We start from the raw sequence: 18,140 nt of genomic DNA, 5'->3' as shown, positions 1-18,140 counted from the left end.
TGATCAGGAGAGAAGGGTCCCTCCTCCAGTGCCAAAGAAGCCATCGAAAGGTCAGGTGCCACTCATACGAGAACGCTCTCTGGAAAGCTCGCAGCGTCAAGAGGCCCGGAAACGGCTGATGGCTGCCAAGCGCGCTGCATCGGTCCGCCAGAACTCAGCTACCGAGAGCGCCGAAAGCATTGAGATATACATCCCCGAAGCCCAGACCAGGCTATGAAGGGATCCAACCAGGAGGACTCTCTCTGGCAAGACAAGCCTCATGTATAATCTGCCCCTCTAGGCTCCTGCTCAAGGTCACCACAAAGTATTTGTACCTCCTCCTCTCTCTCTCGCTCTCTGCCACCTCCTCTCCCCCTCCCCTCTCTCTATATGCAGCCGCCCCGATGCTCCCAGTGAACTCCACTGCCGTGGCGTAGTTGTCGGTCCTCCGAGAGATGTCCTCTAATCACCCTTGCTTTCTGAAGGTTCGCCCATGCCATCACGATGCTTTGTCACATGTACTGATGCTGCCACTTTGCCTCATGTAAACGAGTACGATCCGTCTTTATTTTTCAGTTTCTGTTTCAAACAAATAAACACAGCGCTCAGACTTCCACACACCTGCCACCTGTACAGTAGATGCTCCGTTTAACTTACTCATGATCTTTAGTTGACCTAAAGCTAGTCTGTTACCCAGTGTACAGCAATATCAAACTGTAGGGGACTTTGGAAATATCAGTCATGCAGGGTGATCCTTTCGGACTCTGCCGTCTTCCTCACAAAAGATGAAAGGAACTAAGACTCGGATTCCCTTCTTTTTATTACTGTTTTTTTTTAAAGCAGATGGCGCACTTTAAACCTCCAAATCACACCTTCTCACCTGAATTTAAGGAGTCACATATGGGGAGGGGGCTGGGGTGGGCATAGGGAAGTGGGGGAGAAAATAAAACACAGCTCTGCAAGGTGAAAAAGTGGAAGTATATCCCGCAGGTGAGATGGCGAGGGATAGAAAAGTTCCTGTGGAAAGATACCTGCACACTCTGCTGCACAAACTGCCTCATTTTTATTTCATCAATCACTACTTAAACATTTCAATCAGCAGAAGATTGTAAATTCGATCTTCCAGGGAAATAATCTATTTTGAAAGGCAATAAAAGAGTGAAAAGGAAGGAGATAAGAAGCAATGACAGTTGAAGAGATAATATAAAAGAAGGATTTTCTTGTCCAAGTATTAAGAATTTTTAAAATTGTACTGTATTGTCAATTCCTCTTGTATTGTATTGTATGGATTATATTGGTTAAAAAAAAAAAAAAAGAAAAAAAGAAGTTTGGTTTTGTTGATGTCTTAATCTCGGTGGGACCATCCGCTCTCACACGTCCACGCAGCCACACACAGACACCTGTAGGCGAATTGCTGTACATGGAGCCTCTGATGCTTTCCCAGACCAGGCTTGCTTTGCTCTATCCACAGCCAGCTGTATGCTACAGTTCAGACTGCTTATCACCAAACAGTCCATATCTAGCAGTAAATTTCTCACTCAGGCTCCTCTTAGCAGTATAAAATACCCATTTGAACAAGAACAATAAAGTATTTTTCACAAGTTATGGGATCAATATGAACTTATTTTTTTTCACAACAAGCCTTCCTCCCAATGGCTTCTGCCATTGTTTTGCAATCACGAAAAGTATGCATCCCAAGTAGCTCATTAATAGTGGGGGTAACTGGCAGACAATAGGGCTGGAGAGGAGCCTGAGAGGTCAGCCCCTGCATGTCTGTTCCCCCGTGTCACCCTGGCTGAGGCAGGAGCTTGTCCTCCAGCTCCTCTGGAGCAGTGCTGACCATGACGCTACCAGGGTCTCTTGTGCCAACATTAGGAAAGTTATGTCAGGCATGTTGCTGAAAGCAAGTTGTGTGCGTGCATGTGAGTGTGTGTGCGTGCATATGTGTGCCTAGCTGGCATGTGCTACTGAAAGCAGAATTACTGTGATCTGGTTTGGATGACAGGGCTGGCCCAGGGCAGATGAACACTGTGTGACCCCTGGTGTTGTGTGCAGCCCCATGGTGATGCTTTTTGGACCCCTCCACTGGTCCCTGTGAGCTTTTCGCCCCAGCTGCCAGGGCAGGGCTACATGGGAGAGGAAGGCAGGCTGCTTTCCATTCCTAATGGGAACAGGCAGAGGGACAAGCCCCCATGGAGGGGCACAGGGTGCCAGCGCTGTCTGTCTGTGCCCATAACTGTTAAACTTGTACAGATGATCCGACCCATGAAAAATCCCACTGCGCAAGGTGGTGTAATTCTGCAGCTTGCACTTAAAAAGCATTCAAAATCGTCATCAAAAACTTAAGGTCTTGCTAAAACTATCCATCAAGATCACGGCAGACAGCTTCTTTTCCTACAACATCATAGCCAGGTGCTAATTTAATTTTATTCAAGAAAATAAGAGAGGTAATAGGTTCTGGCACCAAGTATTTTCATGAGAGCATATTAAAACCACTAGAGAATTTGCTACCTCTCAAAGCCATTGATATCTGAGCTATGTCTTTATAAACAGGGCACAAATATTTACTGCTGTGGTTTACAAGATAAGGGCTAATAATTTAATATATAAATGACTTTTAACTAGAGTAATCAGAAATCCAGTGTAACCCTAGAGTGCTTTGTGTTACAGGAGCTTCAAACGGTTTGACCCTCTAGGTGTTTGAATAGCAGTGTATTTGCTAGTTTTGAAACACTGCGTTTAACTTTTAGCAGCAATGAAACATCACCGTGTTTGCAGTATGTAATAGTGCCAACTGCCACTTTTGAGCATATATAGTCATAGGAAGTATTAACTATTTGGAACTCATTTGTACTGAAATATTCAAAGCAGTATCCAGGTGAGAGTCCACATTCACAACTGTGTTGCAGACTTAACTTAGTTTTGTGAACGTTTTATGAAAGATGAGTTAAGACTTTGGTTGACAAGTGGCTGCAGAAATTTATACCCAGCAAGTTCCCACCTAAAAATGCAGAAAAGCAAAGACTATCTCGTCCTGTACAAATTACTGTATTTGTATGTCATAGAATATTTTTCATATCTAATTTAGATGAATTTATTCTTAGCAGGATGCCTGTTAGTTCATTTGGCACTGGAGAGGTTATTATAATGTTTGCTTAGTTTTTTAGCAAAGTATTAACAGTAGAGCCAAGACCAGAAAGTATAAAATAGAATAATTCTGCCCCTAGAATGCCACTAGTTAACCACTTGACTCATTTACTGACTCTAATGCTAGTATATTTGCTCGATCATCTGTTTTAGTATAATTTGTAACTATTTGTTTTTAGTCTAACCTGCCCAGTGTATATTAAAAATGCCTATATTCTGTTTCACTTTGGGACTAAACTATTGCTCCTTTTGTTTTTTTCTTGGGGGAAATTTTAGAAAAGGTTGTTTTTGTCTCCTGCTTCAAAAGTTTAAAAAGAAAAAAAAAAAGTATTTATTATATTTTTTGCAGATGTTTCCATAAAATTCTCATAATCTTTTTGTAAAGAAAGATGAAGAAATGGATTAAAGATTTTTAATATTTGAAAAGGTAAATAGAAATAATTTATTTGTAATATATTTCAGTTTATTTATTGGTGTTCCCTTAATGCTTTTATGTGCACTATCACTTTAATTTAAACTGTATCTTTGTGAATTTATTGGGTTTTTTGTTTGTTTGGGGTTTTTTTAAGGAAAATGGTCAAATGCATATTTTAAGTAACTGGAATGTAAATCACTGACCTACCTGCATTCCCAAATGTGATTTTAAAAATGTTTTTGATTTGAAACAAAAGACACAAATGTGAAAGCCTTTAGAGAGAGAAGAGTGGTTTTATGGCTTAATGATTTGGGTTTCCATAGGATTATCTATCTGGTTTGTGTGTGGACAGAAAAATGTAAATAGATGAATGTTTCCCATAATGTAAAAAGAGCAAATTAATAAAATAATTAATGCACTGCTTGTAAGAGCTGTGGGTTTTCAATGCAAAATCGCTCTTCCAGGACTGCCAAGGTGTTCCATTTGATGTGGTCAAGGATAAAAGCACGACAAGCAGAATGTTTCTCTCAAGCACTTACTGCTTAAGACCAATCCTGCAAAGCCTCATGCGCAGCGTCCCACTGTGACCACTGGAAGTGCTCATCTGCACAGAGTTACTCACAGGTGTAAATATTGCCATGATCAAGGCCTTGAGCCTTAGAAAAATCTTCAAAGCCACTTCTGCACGGAGCCTGGCCAAACCCTGCTTAAGATGACAGGAGTTACGCTGGTGATTTCAAAAGGAGCAGCAAGAAACCTCCGCCTGTTTCTTTTTCCCCTCACTGGTCCACTTCATCTCACGCTTATCTCCAGTGATGGATGAAACATGGGGGGGCAAAGAGATCCCTGGCAGAGATAGTTTCCTTCACTTGGAATCCTGCTTCTAGACAGGGTTTTTCATAGTATGTGAAATAAAGACAGTCGCTAAATACCATAGAAATACAACCTGGGTGATGTTGCTCATGGCCATGTGAGCATTTAAACAAGTTCTGATTCAATCTGTAGAGCCTAATAGTTATATCAATAGCATGCCAATGATGCACCACATACCGTCTGCCCATGCTTTAACCCCCAGCACAGGAAGATCAGAAGGACTTGCGCCAGGGATTTATATGCAGGGAAACTTCTGCTTAAAGGTTTATTTACCACCAAGAGGAAGGGATTTCTCCTCATCTGCTGGAATTTATGTTCTCATTGGTCACTGATAAACCGAGGCACCAGGGATAGGAAAAAAAAAAAGAACATTTTATTATTTAAAAACCTTTCTGAGGTGGCTGGTATCTTTTCGTAATGAGAATGGAGCAGAGGGCATAAAATAACAGATACGTTTCAAGCTGTTCTTTGGCAGAAGAATGAAGAAATCCAAACCATGGCTCATAGTCCTGCCTTTCATGGATGCTTCAGGAAAACTTTATCCCTATTTATTTTCAGTGTTCCCTTCCAGATCAAATCATGAGCCTTCCCCACAAGTATAGCTTGTTGTCAATCTGTTGAGATTTGGCGTTGACTTTGAGTTGACATTTTTTATAGCAATTAATAATACAAATATTGGCTGCTCTGCTGCTGTTGGCATCTGTCACTGTAGTCTTAGGTTTATTCATGATTGGGAGTGCAGTCAGCACATGAAGTTCTCCTTTCCCATTATGTGTCAACCAATGGGGCTGGGTCAACCCCACCAGCCTGTGATGTACAGGATGGCTTCACCTGGGACCAGCACCCACACTTGGAACATACTCATCCCCTTTCCCTTTAGACTGATGCTATTCCAGTGACCTAAGAACACTTGCTCTCCGGCCATGGCAAGCTCATTCACAACCATCTTCCCTTTCCCATGCTTTTGTACACAGTGGGGAAGTTTTTACATCCTGTCTTCTGCGCTGCTGCTCAGCTGCTGTTGTGGCAGGAGAAGGTAGCTGCTATCACTTGATTCATCAGGACGCTTTTGCATGTCAGCCACAAAACATGATGTGACTGGCTTTTCCAGCCAGCGGTCAGGCTTTCCCACGCTTAGGTCCCATTGGCAGGTAGCACCCTTTTCAGTAGCGCAGGCGAATACAGCTCTGTGAGTCACACGCCCGATCTGCAGTGAGACAAAGGGATGAGGAAAGGAAAAGGGCTTCCTGGTAATTGTGTTTTTCATGGTTCTCTTCGCTGATCCGGTAATAACATAATCATAGAAATTAGAGACAGAAAAGCTCTGCTGGGGCATTGTGTTAACACTCTGCCAGTTCCAGATTGCGATCTACCGAGCTATGGTAGGTAAGTCATCACCTTCCCAATTGTGCTCCACCCAGGGGGAAAGAAAACAACACATGAAAGGAGAAAATAAAGAGATATATTAAAAAACAAACTGAGCTGTGACATTGCCACCGCCTATTACAGGTGACTCCCGGTTCAGAGGCCTTCATCATAGCAACTCTGCACTGAACCATCTCTGTGGCGGCATGCAGGGTTTTTCCTCATTTTTAGCCAAGTGGAATGGAAACAATTATGGATTTTGCCAGCTCCATTCAAAGAGGAGAACTACTAGAGCATTGCAGAGCCCCTAGAGAAGGCAACCGCTGCCCAGCCCCTGAGCTGCACTGACGACGACACTCTGCCACGTTTCAAAGCTATCAAAAGGTTTGGGGAAAGGGACAGGCCTTGCCTGGAGTTAAAGAAAAGCAGTAGAACAGAGCGTGGTGGATGTTTTATGGGTATGAAATGTCTTACTAAGGTAAGATAAGTCACTTGTGTAAACAAACATATGCTGAAACAATTGTCTTAGTTTGCAGATGGTACCAGGACTAGGGATCCAAGATGTTGAATGGCAAAAGTAACCCCTTCTGATGTAACTAACCTATTTCCCCAGTAGGAATGCCCAGCCTACCACTTGTCCCTGGCTCTTAAGTAGAGAATTATCAAAGTCATGTCCTTAAACTAGTATGGCTTATTTTTCCCTATTGTACTGGCTATCGGTGCTCAGAATTGCAATCTGGAATCACTTTGTAAGCATATGCTCAAGACTGGATTGCTGCAGTCCTTGAACCAGAACTGTGATTGCCCCTGCTTTTGCTGTGCATGCTCCACAAAGTATGTAGCACTGAAATGTTAATGCATTGCATGAGTTGGGCTATGTTATTTGTCATCTTACAGCACGTTTTTTCTGGGTTTTTTTAATAAGTGGTTGTAATAATAACTCACTGCTCACCAGTTGCTTTGTCAGTCTTGGGAAGAAATCTTTCCTACCGCCTGAAAAAAAAATTACTGAAACTTCTTCAATTTCTAGATAGTTCTGGCAAATCATGGCTAGCTTAGGTATAAAGGGAAGGAAATGGAGATAACTGATGCACTTAAATATGTGTCATTCCTCATGTCTCCACTCAATAATTGACAACAAAAGGGAAAAAAGTTGGTATCAGTCAAGCAGTTCACAGGTGATGTACCACAACTGCAATGCACTTTACCATGCTGTGGTACCAGGCCAAAACTGAGAGCATGGGCCTTGGTACAGAGAGCATGGGCCTTGGTACCAAGAGCCGAATCAGGGAGTGCCATGAGCAGCCCTAGGGAAGGAGAAGAGCAGGAGGAAGGAGAGAGACTTGGCAGAAGAGCCTGGATACCACCAAGTTAATCCGTGACCAAAGCGTTTGCTGTCCCAATCTGCAGCAACAGCTGAAGGGGAAAATTCCTTCCCATCTTGGAGTGATGTTTCATTAAATATCCAACATCCCTTCCCAGTGTACCAGCACCACCACAACCACAACTTCCACCGTGCTATTTGCAAGCCCCAGATGCGGCAGGGCAGAATCATGCTCTCAAGGAGCCCCTGGGTGGCCACATGAGGGCAGGGGAGATGCAAGTCCCTGAGCAACTTTGGGGCTTCCACGGGGCAGAGCTGTCACAGGCTACAGAAATGATGCCAGCTCTGGGGGAACATGGCATGGACTTGACACAAATAACATGACCCAAAAGTAATCCAGGTCAGTTCACGGCTGTTACTTCAATGAAGTAAGCTTTCATGAGTTTGAAAGAGTGAGTCTTGTTTTCATCTCACTAGCAACTGTTTTAATCTAGCATAAACACCAGTGTTGGATTTTTAGTGAGGTTACACACTTGTATCTGCAGTGTTGGGAGAGAAAGGAGACTTCACCCCAGGCTAATTGCCAGCTGTGATGTTTAGTGGAGGCATAAAGACAAACCATTAGCATCTTCAATAGAAACATGCCCATTTGCCAGTCTCTGAGTGAACCCAGAAGAGCTATGCCTGAAACACCTGAATTTTAACCCATGATGCTGTGAAGGAAGATCCTATGGCCTTGCTCACTGCCCTGAGTTACCGCATAGTAAATCCTTCTGTGATTTTAAACCACTTAAAATACGGTGACTTACATCAGTGAAGATGTATGACTACATATAACATCTTTGATAAACAGATACCGTGTATCAATCTGAGAGACTCTATGAAGTACTCTTTTGTATTACTAACCTAACTGGCAACCAGAGGTTTCCTTTTGTTTACATCTTTCCTGGCAATAGCATCATGACAACTGTAGCCTGTCTGCAAGAATGTGCATGGACCTGGGAACCCAGCCATATGTTAGCAAACCGTGGTGTACTCCACACATTTCTTGTCTTTTGCTTAATAGCCCTGTGCTTGTACACAAAAGGGGAAAAAAGCTACTTGTGTGTAGTACTGCATTCATTGCGATGATTCATATTGATCAGCTTCTCCCAGGCAATGCTGAGATCTCAGGTAGGAAGCAGACAACCCTCCATAGATGTCCTCTTTAAGCTGAAAAATTTCTTCATAGAAGGTGAGGAATAAAATCAGGAAACGAAGCCAAAACAAAGAAAACCTGTTGAAGCATGCAGAGTTTGTCACTGAAGTGTAATCCAGGCAGGTTTTGTTTGTCGACAGTTGCATGAGCAAATACAACGACATTCTGAAATGATTTTTGACTGGAAGTGTTTTCATGTCAACTAGCACGTGTGAACTTAACACTAAAGGCACAAGGCCTTCCCAAGTGTCAAGTGAGTGCGATGCGAGCACTGTCACAGTGTCCCTGCCACATGCGTTAGCTGTAGCCGCCACTGCCAGGGTTTGTCTGCTGAGACGCTGCTGTCTGGGAACCTTCCCCTGTGGCATGTCACTCACACGGTAAGAGGACATTGTGCTACAGGAGCCAAATGTTTTCTGCTTTACCTTGCACTGATGCCAAGTCAGAAATCCCACCAGAGGAGGGTGAATGAATCTCCTTAAACACCAATAATTACACTGAAACACCAATAATTACACCCACCTGGGACAGAGGTTAAGCTTTCAACTCATCTGGTCTTTGTTCAATTATTTACACCTTAGAGCTCTCTCTCTCTGATTTTTCAATAGACAACATGAAACTGCTCTCACACCTCAGGAGCCAGTGTATTATATTCGCCCTGGGCTTTCAGCATTATAACTGGGAGCTGAAGCTGGATCCATTTTTTTATTCCTCTCCTAAAAGGTCAAGGAAACATGAAACTGCAAAAGCCTAATTCTTCTCTGTGTCACATTTGTGTAAGCCCAGAGGGAAACATGGCAATGGTATTTTTAATGCTTCTCCCTCCCCACCACACACACACCTTTTCAATCCGCAGTCCTTGGCACATCTGGTGACAGCTCACACAGTAACACACTCACTCTCACATCACCCCTTCTAAGAAGGGGTTTCTGATTTATATTGGCAGGACCAGAAAGGGTCTCAGCCACTGCAACACGTGTGATAAGCAGGGGGAAGAGTGGGAGGCCATACTGCAACACTTGGCCTCATCATGGGTTTTGTGGTTCCGCTGTTTAATGGTCACAACCCACTGGACTGGGCGCACACATGCACAATTATTGTTAGATTGTATATATTGTAAGAAGGGTTTCAGTGTGATTTAATAGTCCTATTAGCATGACTCTTAACACTCCCTCTAGAGAATCTGCACTGGGCTGGGCTGAACATTGTGCAAATATTGATGGTTTGTCTTGCAGTGTTTACAGTTCAAGAAGGAGCCTGCACCAGAGCTCTCTCCTACGATTTTGCTATTTGTCTTTGGAAATGAATTGTGTGATTTAGAGCATCATAAATGAGCATGTCCTTTCTCTTGCCACTACTAGGAGAGCAATTACTTTACAAAGAGAGCTGTGAAGGAAAAGTCCCAGATCTAAAGATTTTATCATCCTCACCAAGATATAAACCCCAAATCCAGTACTTTTTTTTTGCAGCTGCAATATACTACAATAAAATATAATCTCATGGTTCCCAAACTCTTGCCAGGTAATGATTCAGCATCAGCAGGGCAAGGCATTGTTCTGCTGCTCCTGAAGTGGGACATGTTGTCAGGTAAACTTAATGGAAAAGGCTGTTCCCAAAGCCACCACACAGATAAGACAGGGATATGTGGTAGCGGTTGTGGAGAAACCCACAGCAGGAATCAGGTAAGTTAACGTTACACGTGTATATAGTATGAGCAGATGCTATAGGAATGGCTTCTGGCCTGACACCAAGTGTGCAAGGTGGCTGCAAGCACTTTGCTGAAGGTGCTGGTGTTTGGAAAGGAAATGGCAGTTTCCACACTGCCTGATTCAGCACCAGCACACAGCTTGGCTGCACCTATTCTTCATGTCAGGATAAAACCTATGCAAGGGAGTCAGAAGCTGCACTGCCCCTCAGAGTACAGCTGGGCACCACCACCATCCACCATCCATCGTAACTCCTTCAGAGTTCAAAGGCAAAGTTGCAAAAGACTTGTCATTTCTCAGAGAGCTCTGAGGATTTACGTGCTGTCACCTACCTGTGCACTGGGAGGTGTTTACCAGTCTCCTGTGTCAGCTGAGCTCATAGAGCAGTAATGTGATTACAACACTTGTGTGATCAGAAATGCTTTCTGGTTTCTCATGTCCCCTCACCTGATCTCCAGGACAGCTCACCAGTGTTAGAAAAAAAAAGCCAACATCAAAACACCACCCAGGTCCAAATCATCTGAGGTGTGGGCCCTGAAGCATCTCTGTCGTTCCCCTTTTCCCTTGCCACTACAGCCTGCCATTTCTTAGAATCATAGAATGGTTTGGGTTGGAAAGGACCTTAAAGATTATTTCGTTCCAACTCCCCACCTTCCTCTAGACCAGGTTGCTCAAAGCCCCGTCCAACTTGGCCTTGAACATTGCCAGGGATGGTATTTGTTCTTCCAATACGCTTACCTCAGCTGAGGTCAGAGGAAAGCTTAGAGTCAGGGGTTTCACCCCCACGCAGGTTATACATGCAAACATGGGAATGCATGTGGAAGGATGGCCTCACACCACCACCACCGCATTGCTTGCCAGAGAACTTCAACAAAAGCCAGAAACTGAAATTTAAGCTCTTGACCTCTCCTTCTTCCCCACATGGGGAAGCTCATACCTTTTTATTGCTGCCCCACTGCCCTACACACAAAGCCTCAGGGCCACCGCCCCACTTCTGTCCGTGCTATGCAAACACTGCTGCACCCTTTCTCTGCACAGACTAGTAATAGTGCAGTCCTCATTCTCCGCTCCCAGGACCGATGGCATGGGCACTGAGCGGCAACTACAGATGGTGTCCCAAGGTCTGGTTAATGTTTCAGCACAATGCCCATCACAGTTTGCACTTTGAGCTGTATACAGCACATTATTGGCAATCCTGGAGTTTATAGGTTTGATTCAACCGACCAGTTGGGTGCCTTCTCTTTTTTAAGAGATTTCTGACACTAGAAATCACATCATGTCAAAGTGCCTGCTCTCCATCCACACTGATGAAAAAGCAGAAAGCATTCTGACATCAGTGTAGCCTTGATTTGCAGAGATTCTGGAGGCTTCTGCATGTGAGAAAAGGCTGCAACATCACTAGACAGCCTGTGAACAGCCGACAGGGCAAAGTTCTTGTTTCCTTTGTAGTGAAAAAGTTCAGGGCCGGATTCTGATTATCACAAGGAGTAGTAAAGTACATAGAGCAGAGATCACACATTGGGTAAGAATTATCACCGAGGTGAAAAAACCAAACAGAAACAGCAAAACAAACTAATGCCCAGCTGAGGCAGCACTGCCCCACATTCTGGTGTGCGCAGCCCTGCACTTGCATGGCACAAACAGCTTACAGAAAATGCCAATATGTGCCCTGGACACAGCACAGCCTCCCCTGGCATGGCATGGCACTGCAGCATGGCTGCCAGGGGAGTCCTGCCAGGGCAGCTGAGCAATGGAGGGCTCATCCTGCCCTTTTGACACCTTTCTTCAACATGCAAATTGAAATAAATCAGGTGAAGTACCAAAGTCCAGTGTCATGTCACTTGGCTTATACAGCAAAAAAAAAAAAAAAAAAAAAGAGGAAAAAAAGAAGAATAGAGACAGGATGAAGGGATCAAAGGATCTCTATTCTATATTTTTAGCAGGATCTGCTACCCTAAGCCAGGGTTAGGATGTAAAGCACGTCTTTCGAATGAGGTGATGGATACTCTGACCCTGCACCCATCCCACCACTTTATAAGGGTTTGAGTATTCTTCCACAAGTCTGAGAAAAATTCACATTTTACACAAAATTGAAGTCCTGCCTGCTTGCTCCTCAGCTGCGGGCTGTGCCCCCGCTGTGCTGTTGCTGTCCTGCCTTGGTTGGGCTCTGGTACACTCCTGGTTCCCCTCAAAGTTCCCAAAGAAATCGTTTTGTCTTGTAACATTGGATTCACCCACTCTCATGTAACTATTCCCCACCGACAAAGGTCACGGGGATTTAGACGTGAAACACGAACGCTGCAGTCACTGCGGCTGTCTGGAAAAAAAACACAGCTGAAGGACCACGTTTGTAGACGCTGTTTGTAAATGCCACCAGCATACACGGCAAAGAGCTCTGACAAACCTCACCGCTCCAGGCTTGCACAACTGGGCGGTGACCAGTGAGAGGTAGAAGCCGTGGGAACTGGCAGCAGGGTGACATAGGAGAGCATCGCGACTGCCAAAATATTCAGCTGCAATCCAGAAACTGAGTTGCAGCAAGAGCCATCTTCCCTCCCCCCCTCCAGTCCTACAGAACATTCCCTCCACTAGAAATTTGCATAAGCCTGTGTCCGTTTCCTGCAGTCCCAGAGCAACAGATATGAGTTGTGGTTCAATAATTTACGGGATCAAAGGCATTTATGATCCTGTCGCTGGTGCAGTTACGTTTTTACACGTGGGCTTTTTAGATAGCATTTCTTAAAGATCAAACTCTGGTGCATCCCAGGGAAGTAAATTCAGGCAGACCACACAGCTGAGGAGTGGGAAGGATTATTCACTTTTTCTTATGCATAACGGAAAGATTTATAGCGGGTTTGTCAAAACTCATAGCTCCCATCCGTACCCAGCCACCGCCGACCGGCCGCAGGTTAAACTCCCCAACGTGGGTCTCCCGGGCTGCCTTGCGGCAGGGGATTTCCCAAGGCAGGCAGCGCGTCCCGTGGGGAGGGAGGCTCAGCCAGCTCTTCCTTGCACGGTAGACAGCGCCGAGGGCTGGGCTGCAGCTTTCACAGGCGCCGCATGCCATTTCCCCGCTCACCGTCCAGGCCCCTGGCAGCTGGAGCGGAAGCGGCACGTAATGAGACTCAGGCGGAGGGAGCAGCTCCAGCTCCAGCTCCGCAATGGCAGCTCCTCGCACGCTCTGCCAAGGCAGCCCGCAGGCGCTGGGGAAGGCGTCCGGAGCTGCTCGTTTCAGCCCAGACCCTCCAGCAAACGCGGAAGAGGGCTGGAGCAAGACAAGGATTAAAGGCATATCTCCAGTGAAACAAGGTATCTCCGTATCACCAGGGAAATAGAGGATCTGAAGTCAAACGGCCCCTGAGCACAACAGGCATCAGGGAGCAGCAGGGTCATGCCACCGATGAGTCACTTCTCCAGACAGTAGAAGCCTGGCTGATGCGGGCATGAGCTGGTCCACGCTCCGCTCCTTGGCTCCTCCCACCCCGTGGAAGGAAAGCTGAGCTGCTGTATCACTGCATTTGAAAGGAAAGGAAATTGCTCACACTGGAAATACCTGTTGTTTACCAGTGTAAATGGGGGGGGGGAAGGAATGATGCCACCCTCCAAACCTCTGTGTGGCTTACATAAATTCAAATTGCCGCATCAGAGGAAGCTCAGAGAGCAGTCCTGGCGGTTGGAATGCTCCCCAGCCAGGCTCCACATGCTGCCCACCCCGAAACCACCAGCCCCCTTCTGACCCTAGGGACCCGCACTGCTTCCATGGCTCCCACAGTCACACCCAGGTGAAGGAGTAAGGTGCTGCATGATTCAGTGGGAACTTGCCCACCACAAGACCTGTATGCCCTCATTCCCACCATCTCTTCCTAGGGTCCAAAGAGATGGATGCCACTCTCTAGAAGCTGACTGGAACATTCCCTCTGCTTCGAGTGTTACGGACATAGTAGGTGGTGGGAAATGAGACCAGATGTCTCTGGAAGACCCAGAGCACATCTTTTGTTTTACAGACCAGGCAATGAAGGCAGCTTTCTGCGTTTAAGCAGCCTCCAGAAACTTGGGAACAGCTGCCAGGGCAGCTGATACGGTTACAAGTCCCAGCAGGCAAGGAGATGAATTTGGCTGAAGCTGCCTCTAGCAGGAGGGAGGGAGCAGGGGGTCAAGAAGGCCTGGTTTGGTAGAGGAAGGGAGGTGGAGGGACTGGAAGCTTTACAACAGACAGTATGCACTTTGCAGATGTAACACTCTGCACTAAAAGGAGATATTTACAGGAGTTTTTTCTAGGTATCACCAGCTAAGGAAGACTTTTGAGGAAGCCCTTGGAGAAAGTTGGCAGCACATCACTGGAAATACCTTGGCTGAATGCAAGCCAGCAGAATTTAACATGAAGAATGAGTTACAGCAGCAACTGCCTAAGTAGCACTTCATACAATAACCTGAACTAACCTTTTAGTTGAGGTTGGCAAAGGAATGTCTGCTTCACACCTCACCTAGTGGGACATCCACCTCGGGAAGAAGGCTTGTGGCAGCAGTCAGGACTGTGTGCTGAAACCAGAAACACTGTTGACTCCAACCTAAAAACATTCCGTCTGTTTCTGAAAATGTCCAATGGATTTTAATGCTAATTGCTTCTCTCTTTGGCTTACCCCAGTCACAGCACAGAAAGCAGAAGTTACAAGAAAGCAAAGCTATCTAAACAGGGAAGATGTGCTTTCTCTCATGAAGAGAAGTTGTTCTCATGAGAGCAAGATTTGCTGTTGTGGTTGGGATAGCAGGGTAGCAAGGATCGGATAACTTACAAAACAGTATGAAACTAGTCAAAATAACTTCTAGTCAAGTGAAATATGCATGATATTATGTAAGCACTCTCAAGTCAAACAGGGAGAGAGATGAGAGTTCAAACAAGGATTGAGACTAGAAGTACAAAAGAAAACAACGTAACACATTTGACACAAGGTCGGGCAATCAGAACTTTGCAGGCTAGAAAAGGAAGTGAAATTACAGGCTCTGGCAAAACAGCTGAAGACTTACTCAGGAAAATTACAGAACTATTGTGATCCTTACCATCAGTTATGTGTTTGCTATCCAGAACAATTTCCAAGACAGGCTACACTAATTCATAAAAGCAAGCTGAAGGACATCACATTCTTCCCAAAATTGGTCAAGAGATTTTGTGTTTTTTTTTTAATATAAATACCAGGAGCCATATAAGGACACCATACCAGGTGTCCTTACTAGGAGATCACAGAATCATAGAATGGTTAGTTAGAAGGGATCTTAAAGCTCATCTAGTTCCAATACCCCTGCCACTGGCCAGGACACCTTCCACTAGACCAGATTGCTCAAAGCCCTGTCCAACCTGCCCCTGAACACTGCCAGGGATGGGGCTGTGTCCCGGTAAAATCTATAGGCTGGTGGCAAATCATGATCAAGATTGTCTTCTGAATCAACAGCTTCTAAAGGAGACATCAAAAGGCCAAAAGGCCCCAGCCAAGCACTAAAATCTGTTCACCAATTAACAGAAAACAATTTTGCTCCCACAAAAAGATCTAGGACACTAGAGGCAAAGTTGAGATAGGAAAGAATACTTGTTTCATGATGAAAATAGGACACATCAGTTAAAGAGTCCAAATGGTTTATCCCCAGTCTAAGCCACCCTGGCCCTAAGTGTTTGTAGGGGAAAAAGCAGCAACATGCTTTAAGTGTATGACACATTGTTTCCCAAAGAGCTATTAGACTGTAGGAACTTCAGAGGCAGGACCAAACATTTTCTGTATTCCTTATTGAATACTGTACTGGTAAAATTACAGGCCTTGCAGTTCGGAATTATTTCTTTACTACTGATAAAAATGAATATTCTCAAAAAGAAACAGAGCCCTGCCAACCTGTGAAACATCACTGATGGAGGAACTCCAGGAACACTTGCCAGGATAGTATTTCCCCAGCAGTGGTGCAGAGAGGGAAAGACTCAGAGAAGCCATGCAAATATAGATACCTGCTGCAAAAACACAGCACTGAGATTGACCTGCTCTCGCTGGAGTCAGGTCAGTCCTATTCATCATCAGCTGAATGATGTGATGAAAGGCTCACTACAGAAACCATGTGCAGGATTTATATATGCCCATACAAGGGTTCTTTCCCCTGAGAGGGTTACGTTGTTACACACCTACAGACAAGGCTCATTGCCCAGGGCAGGCACTGGCTCAGCTGCAATTAGAGAAAGAGGCCACAGCCCTGGTCTGTGGTTGCAGAGAAGCCGTCCAAGAATAAACAGGGTTAGATAGTTGTCAGCTGCACTCATTCGACACACAAGTTGCCACCAGTCCCCCGAGGCTATGTCACTAATTCAAAGCACTGCTACCTATGTACATGTTTACAGGTTTATTACACGTTGATGTAAGCACCTGAAAGATCAACACTTTGTCAGTAGAAATGTATTAAATTTGGCAGGAACCCTGCTCTGCAGTAGAACTGGGATTAGCTTGGAGGCAGATGTGACTTATTCATGTCTGCATCAGCTTCAGGAACTGTGATTCATATTACACAGCAAGGCAGCACTGCAGTGCTATAAAGGGCTGTGAGGTTTATCTGTTGTTGGAAGCTACCCTGGTCTGCTAGCAAGACTTGTGATACTTGCCAGTTTTAGTCCCAGACCTGATGCCTCAGAGCTGAAGGTGCTAGAAAGCTTTAGAAGGAAAAGGGAGTTTTTTTAAGGCAGCTAAAGCCAGTTTCAGTGAAAAAGGTGAGCAAAATGGCTAAATGCCATGGATTTGAGCTGTAAGCAGAAATGAATGCAAAATTCAGAGGTAGAAAATAGTCTGAGTTTTGACTTTATAGTCTAGCTAGTATCACTTTGTGTTATTTTCTGTGTGTACAGAAATCCAGGCACTCACTTTTATGATACGGGCCAGAATAGACACTGAACTGCATACAACACACATGGATGCAATTATTATGTCTGGAACAGCAGCAGCTTTAAGTGACGTTCTGCTAGAGAGAGTAGCTAATCTAATCTCTTTTCCTTCAGTCTTAACACTGGAACTCATGGCAGAAGAGCACGCTGAACCAGTGAAACAGGATAGAGATGTAACAACTCCAGCAGTTGGTGAACAAGAGACTTAAAACAAGTAATGTCCTGAAAAGTGAACAGGAGCTGTATTCATGCCAGTAATCCCTATCTGGCAGAAGCCAGGAGGGAAGCTGACAACTGCAAGATGCCAAAAAGAAAAAAAAAAAAAGAAAACCCAGATCAGCTTTAAGAGAACGATGAAGCACTCCAGGAATATGTTCTAAGCATTAACAAGAAAACTGCATGAGCGCTGTGAGAAAAATGACGAATGAAAATGGACTTTGACAGGCAGCACACAGTTAACTGCAAATGGCCCAAATACCACAGGTATAAATGTGGCACTTAACAGGGTCATGGTGCACCTGGGCTTCCAGCTGCACAGCACCTTCTTCTGGCTGGGCTTCCCTCCTCTCCAAGGGGAATACCGTGGGCATTCACCACCACCACCCACACTCTCTCCCTGGTTTCTGCTCACTTTCTCCTGCTGCCCCTTTTCCAGTAAGGTTATTGCCTGTGCTCCTCCCCAAGTAGCAGCATCCCTCTGGCCACAGAACCGGCATTGCCTGGGAGCGTGCAGGACTGTACTGCCCTCCTCCTGAAAAGAGTTATCCCAGCTTCGTGCGCTGTGGGTGTCCCTTCCCTCCCCCATAGCACATGAGGCCAGCTGTTACAGCTTCAATGGTTTTATAGACGTGTACGTTGACCTCATGGCAGAAGCTGGGAGACATGTGGGATACCACAACCAACCCCCCCAAACAGGCAGAGAGACACCCTCCCCCCCCCATGCACACAGGCGGCGACGCCAGTCCCAAGATTCCCTCCCTATTGTAATTCTTTTTGCTCTGTGAAGAGATTTATCACATGCAGCTGCCACAACTTGTTTACAAGACACAAAAGCCATGAAAACAAGCTTGACGAAGTCTGCATGTGAGCTGTTTTCCCTGCACAGATTTGTCATACCTCTTAGTTCACTTACGCCCTGTCTGGCCACGCGGTCTTCAATAACACACGGCAATGCCTTCCCTTCATCTTCAGAGTCAGCCTAAGAGTGTATTTTCAGTCAGAGGTTA

General features: G+C 45.2%; 1 protein-coding gene across 5 annotated transcripts in view; it reads left to right on the top strand.

The window, feature by feature from the left end:
* DLGAP1 (DLG associated protein 1) overlaps positions 1 to 3,969 on the top strand; it is a 406,126-nt gene extending 402,157 nt beyond the window's left edge. For all 5 annotated transcript variants that reach the window (XM_062632909.1, XM_062632911.1, XM_062632910.1 and 2 more), the window contains one exon: positions 8 to 3,969. In XM_062632909.1, coding sequence (XP_062488893.1) covers positions 8 to 217 — 210 coding nt within the window. In that variant the 3' untranslated portion in view covers positions 218 to 3,969. The remainder of the gene's footprint in view (positions 1 to 7) is intronic.
* Positions 3,970 to 18,140: the final 14,171 nt, after the last annotated feature.

The sequence above is a fragment of the Pezoporus occidentalis genome, unplaced genomic scaffold, assembly GCF_034315485.1.
Source record: "Pezoporus occidentalis ecotype Australia unplaced genomic scaffold, CSIRO_AGI_Poc_V1 ctg4, whole genome shotgun sequence".
In the NCBI taxonomy this organism is placed as follows: Eukaryota; Metazoa; Chordata; class Aves; order Psittaciformes; family Psittacidae; genus Pezoporus; species Pezoporus occidentalis.
The sequence above is the reverse complement of the archived record's forward strand: the minus strand, read 5'-3'. Positions and strand labels throughout refer to the sequence as shown.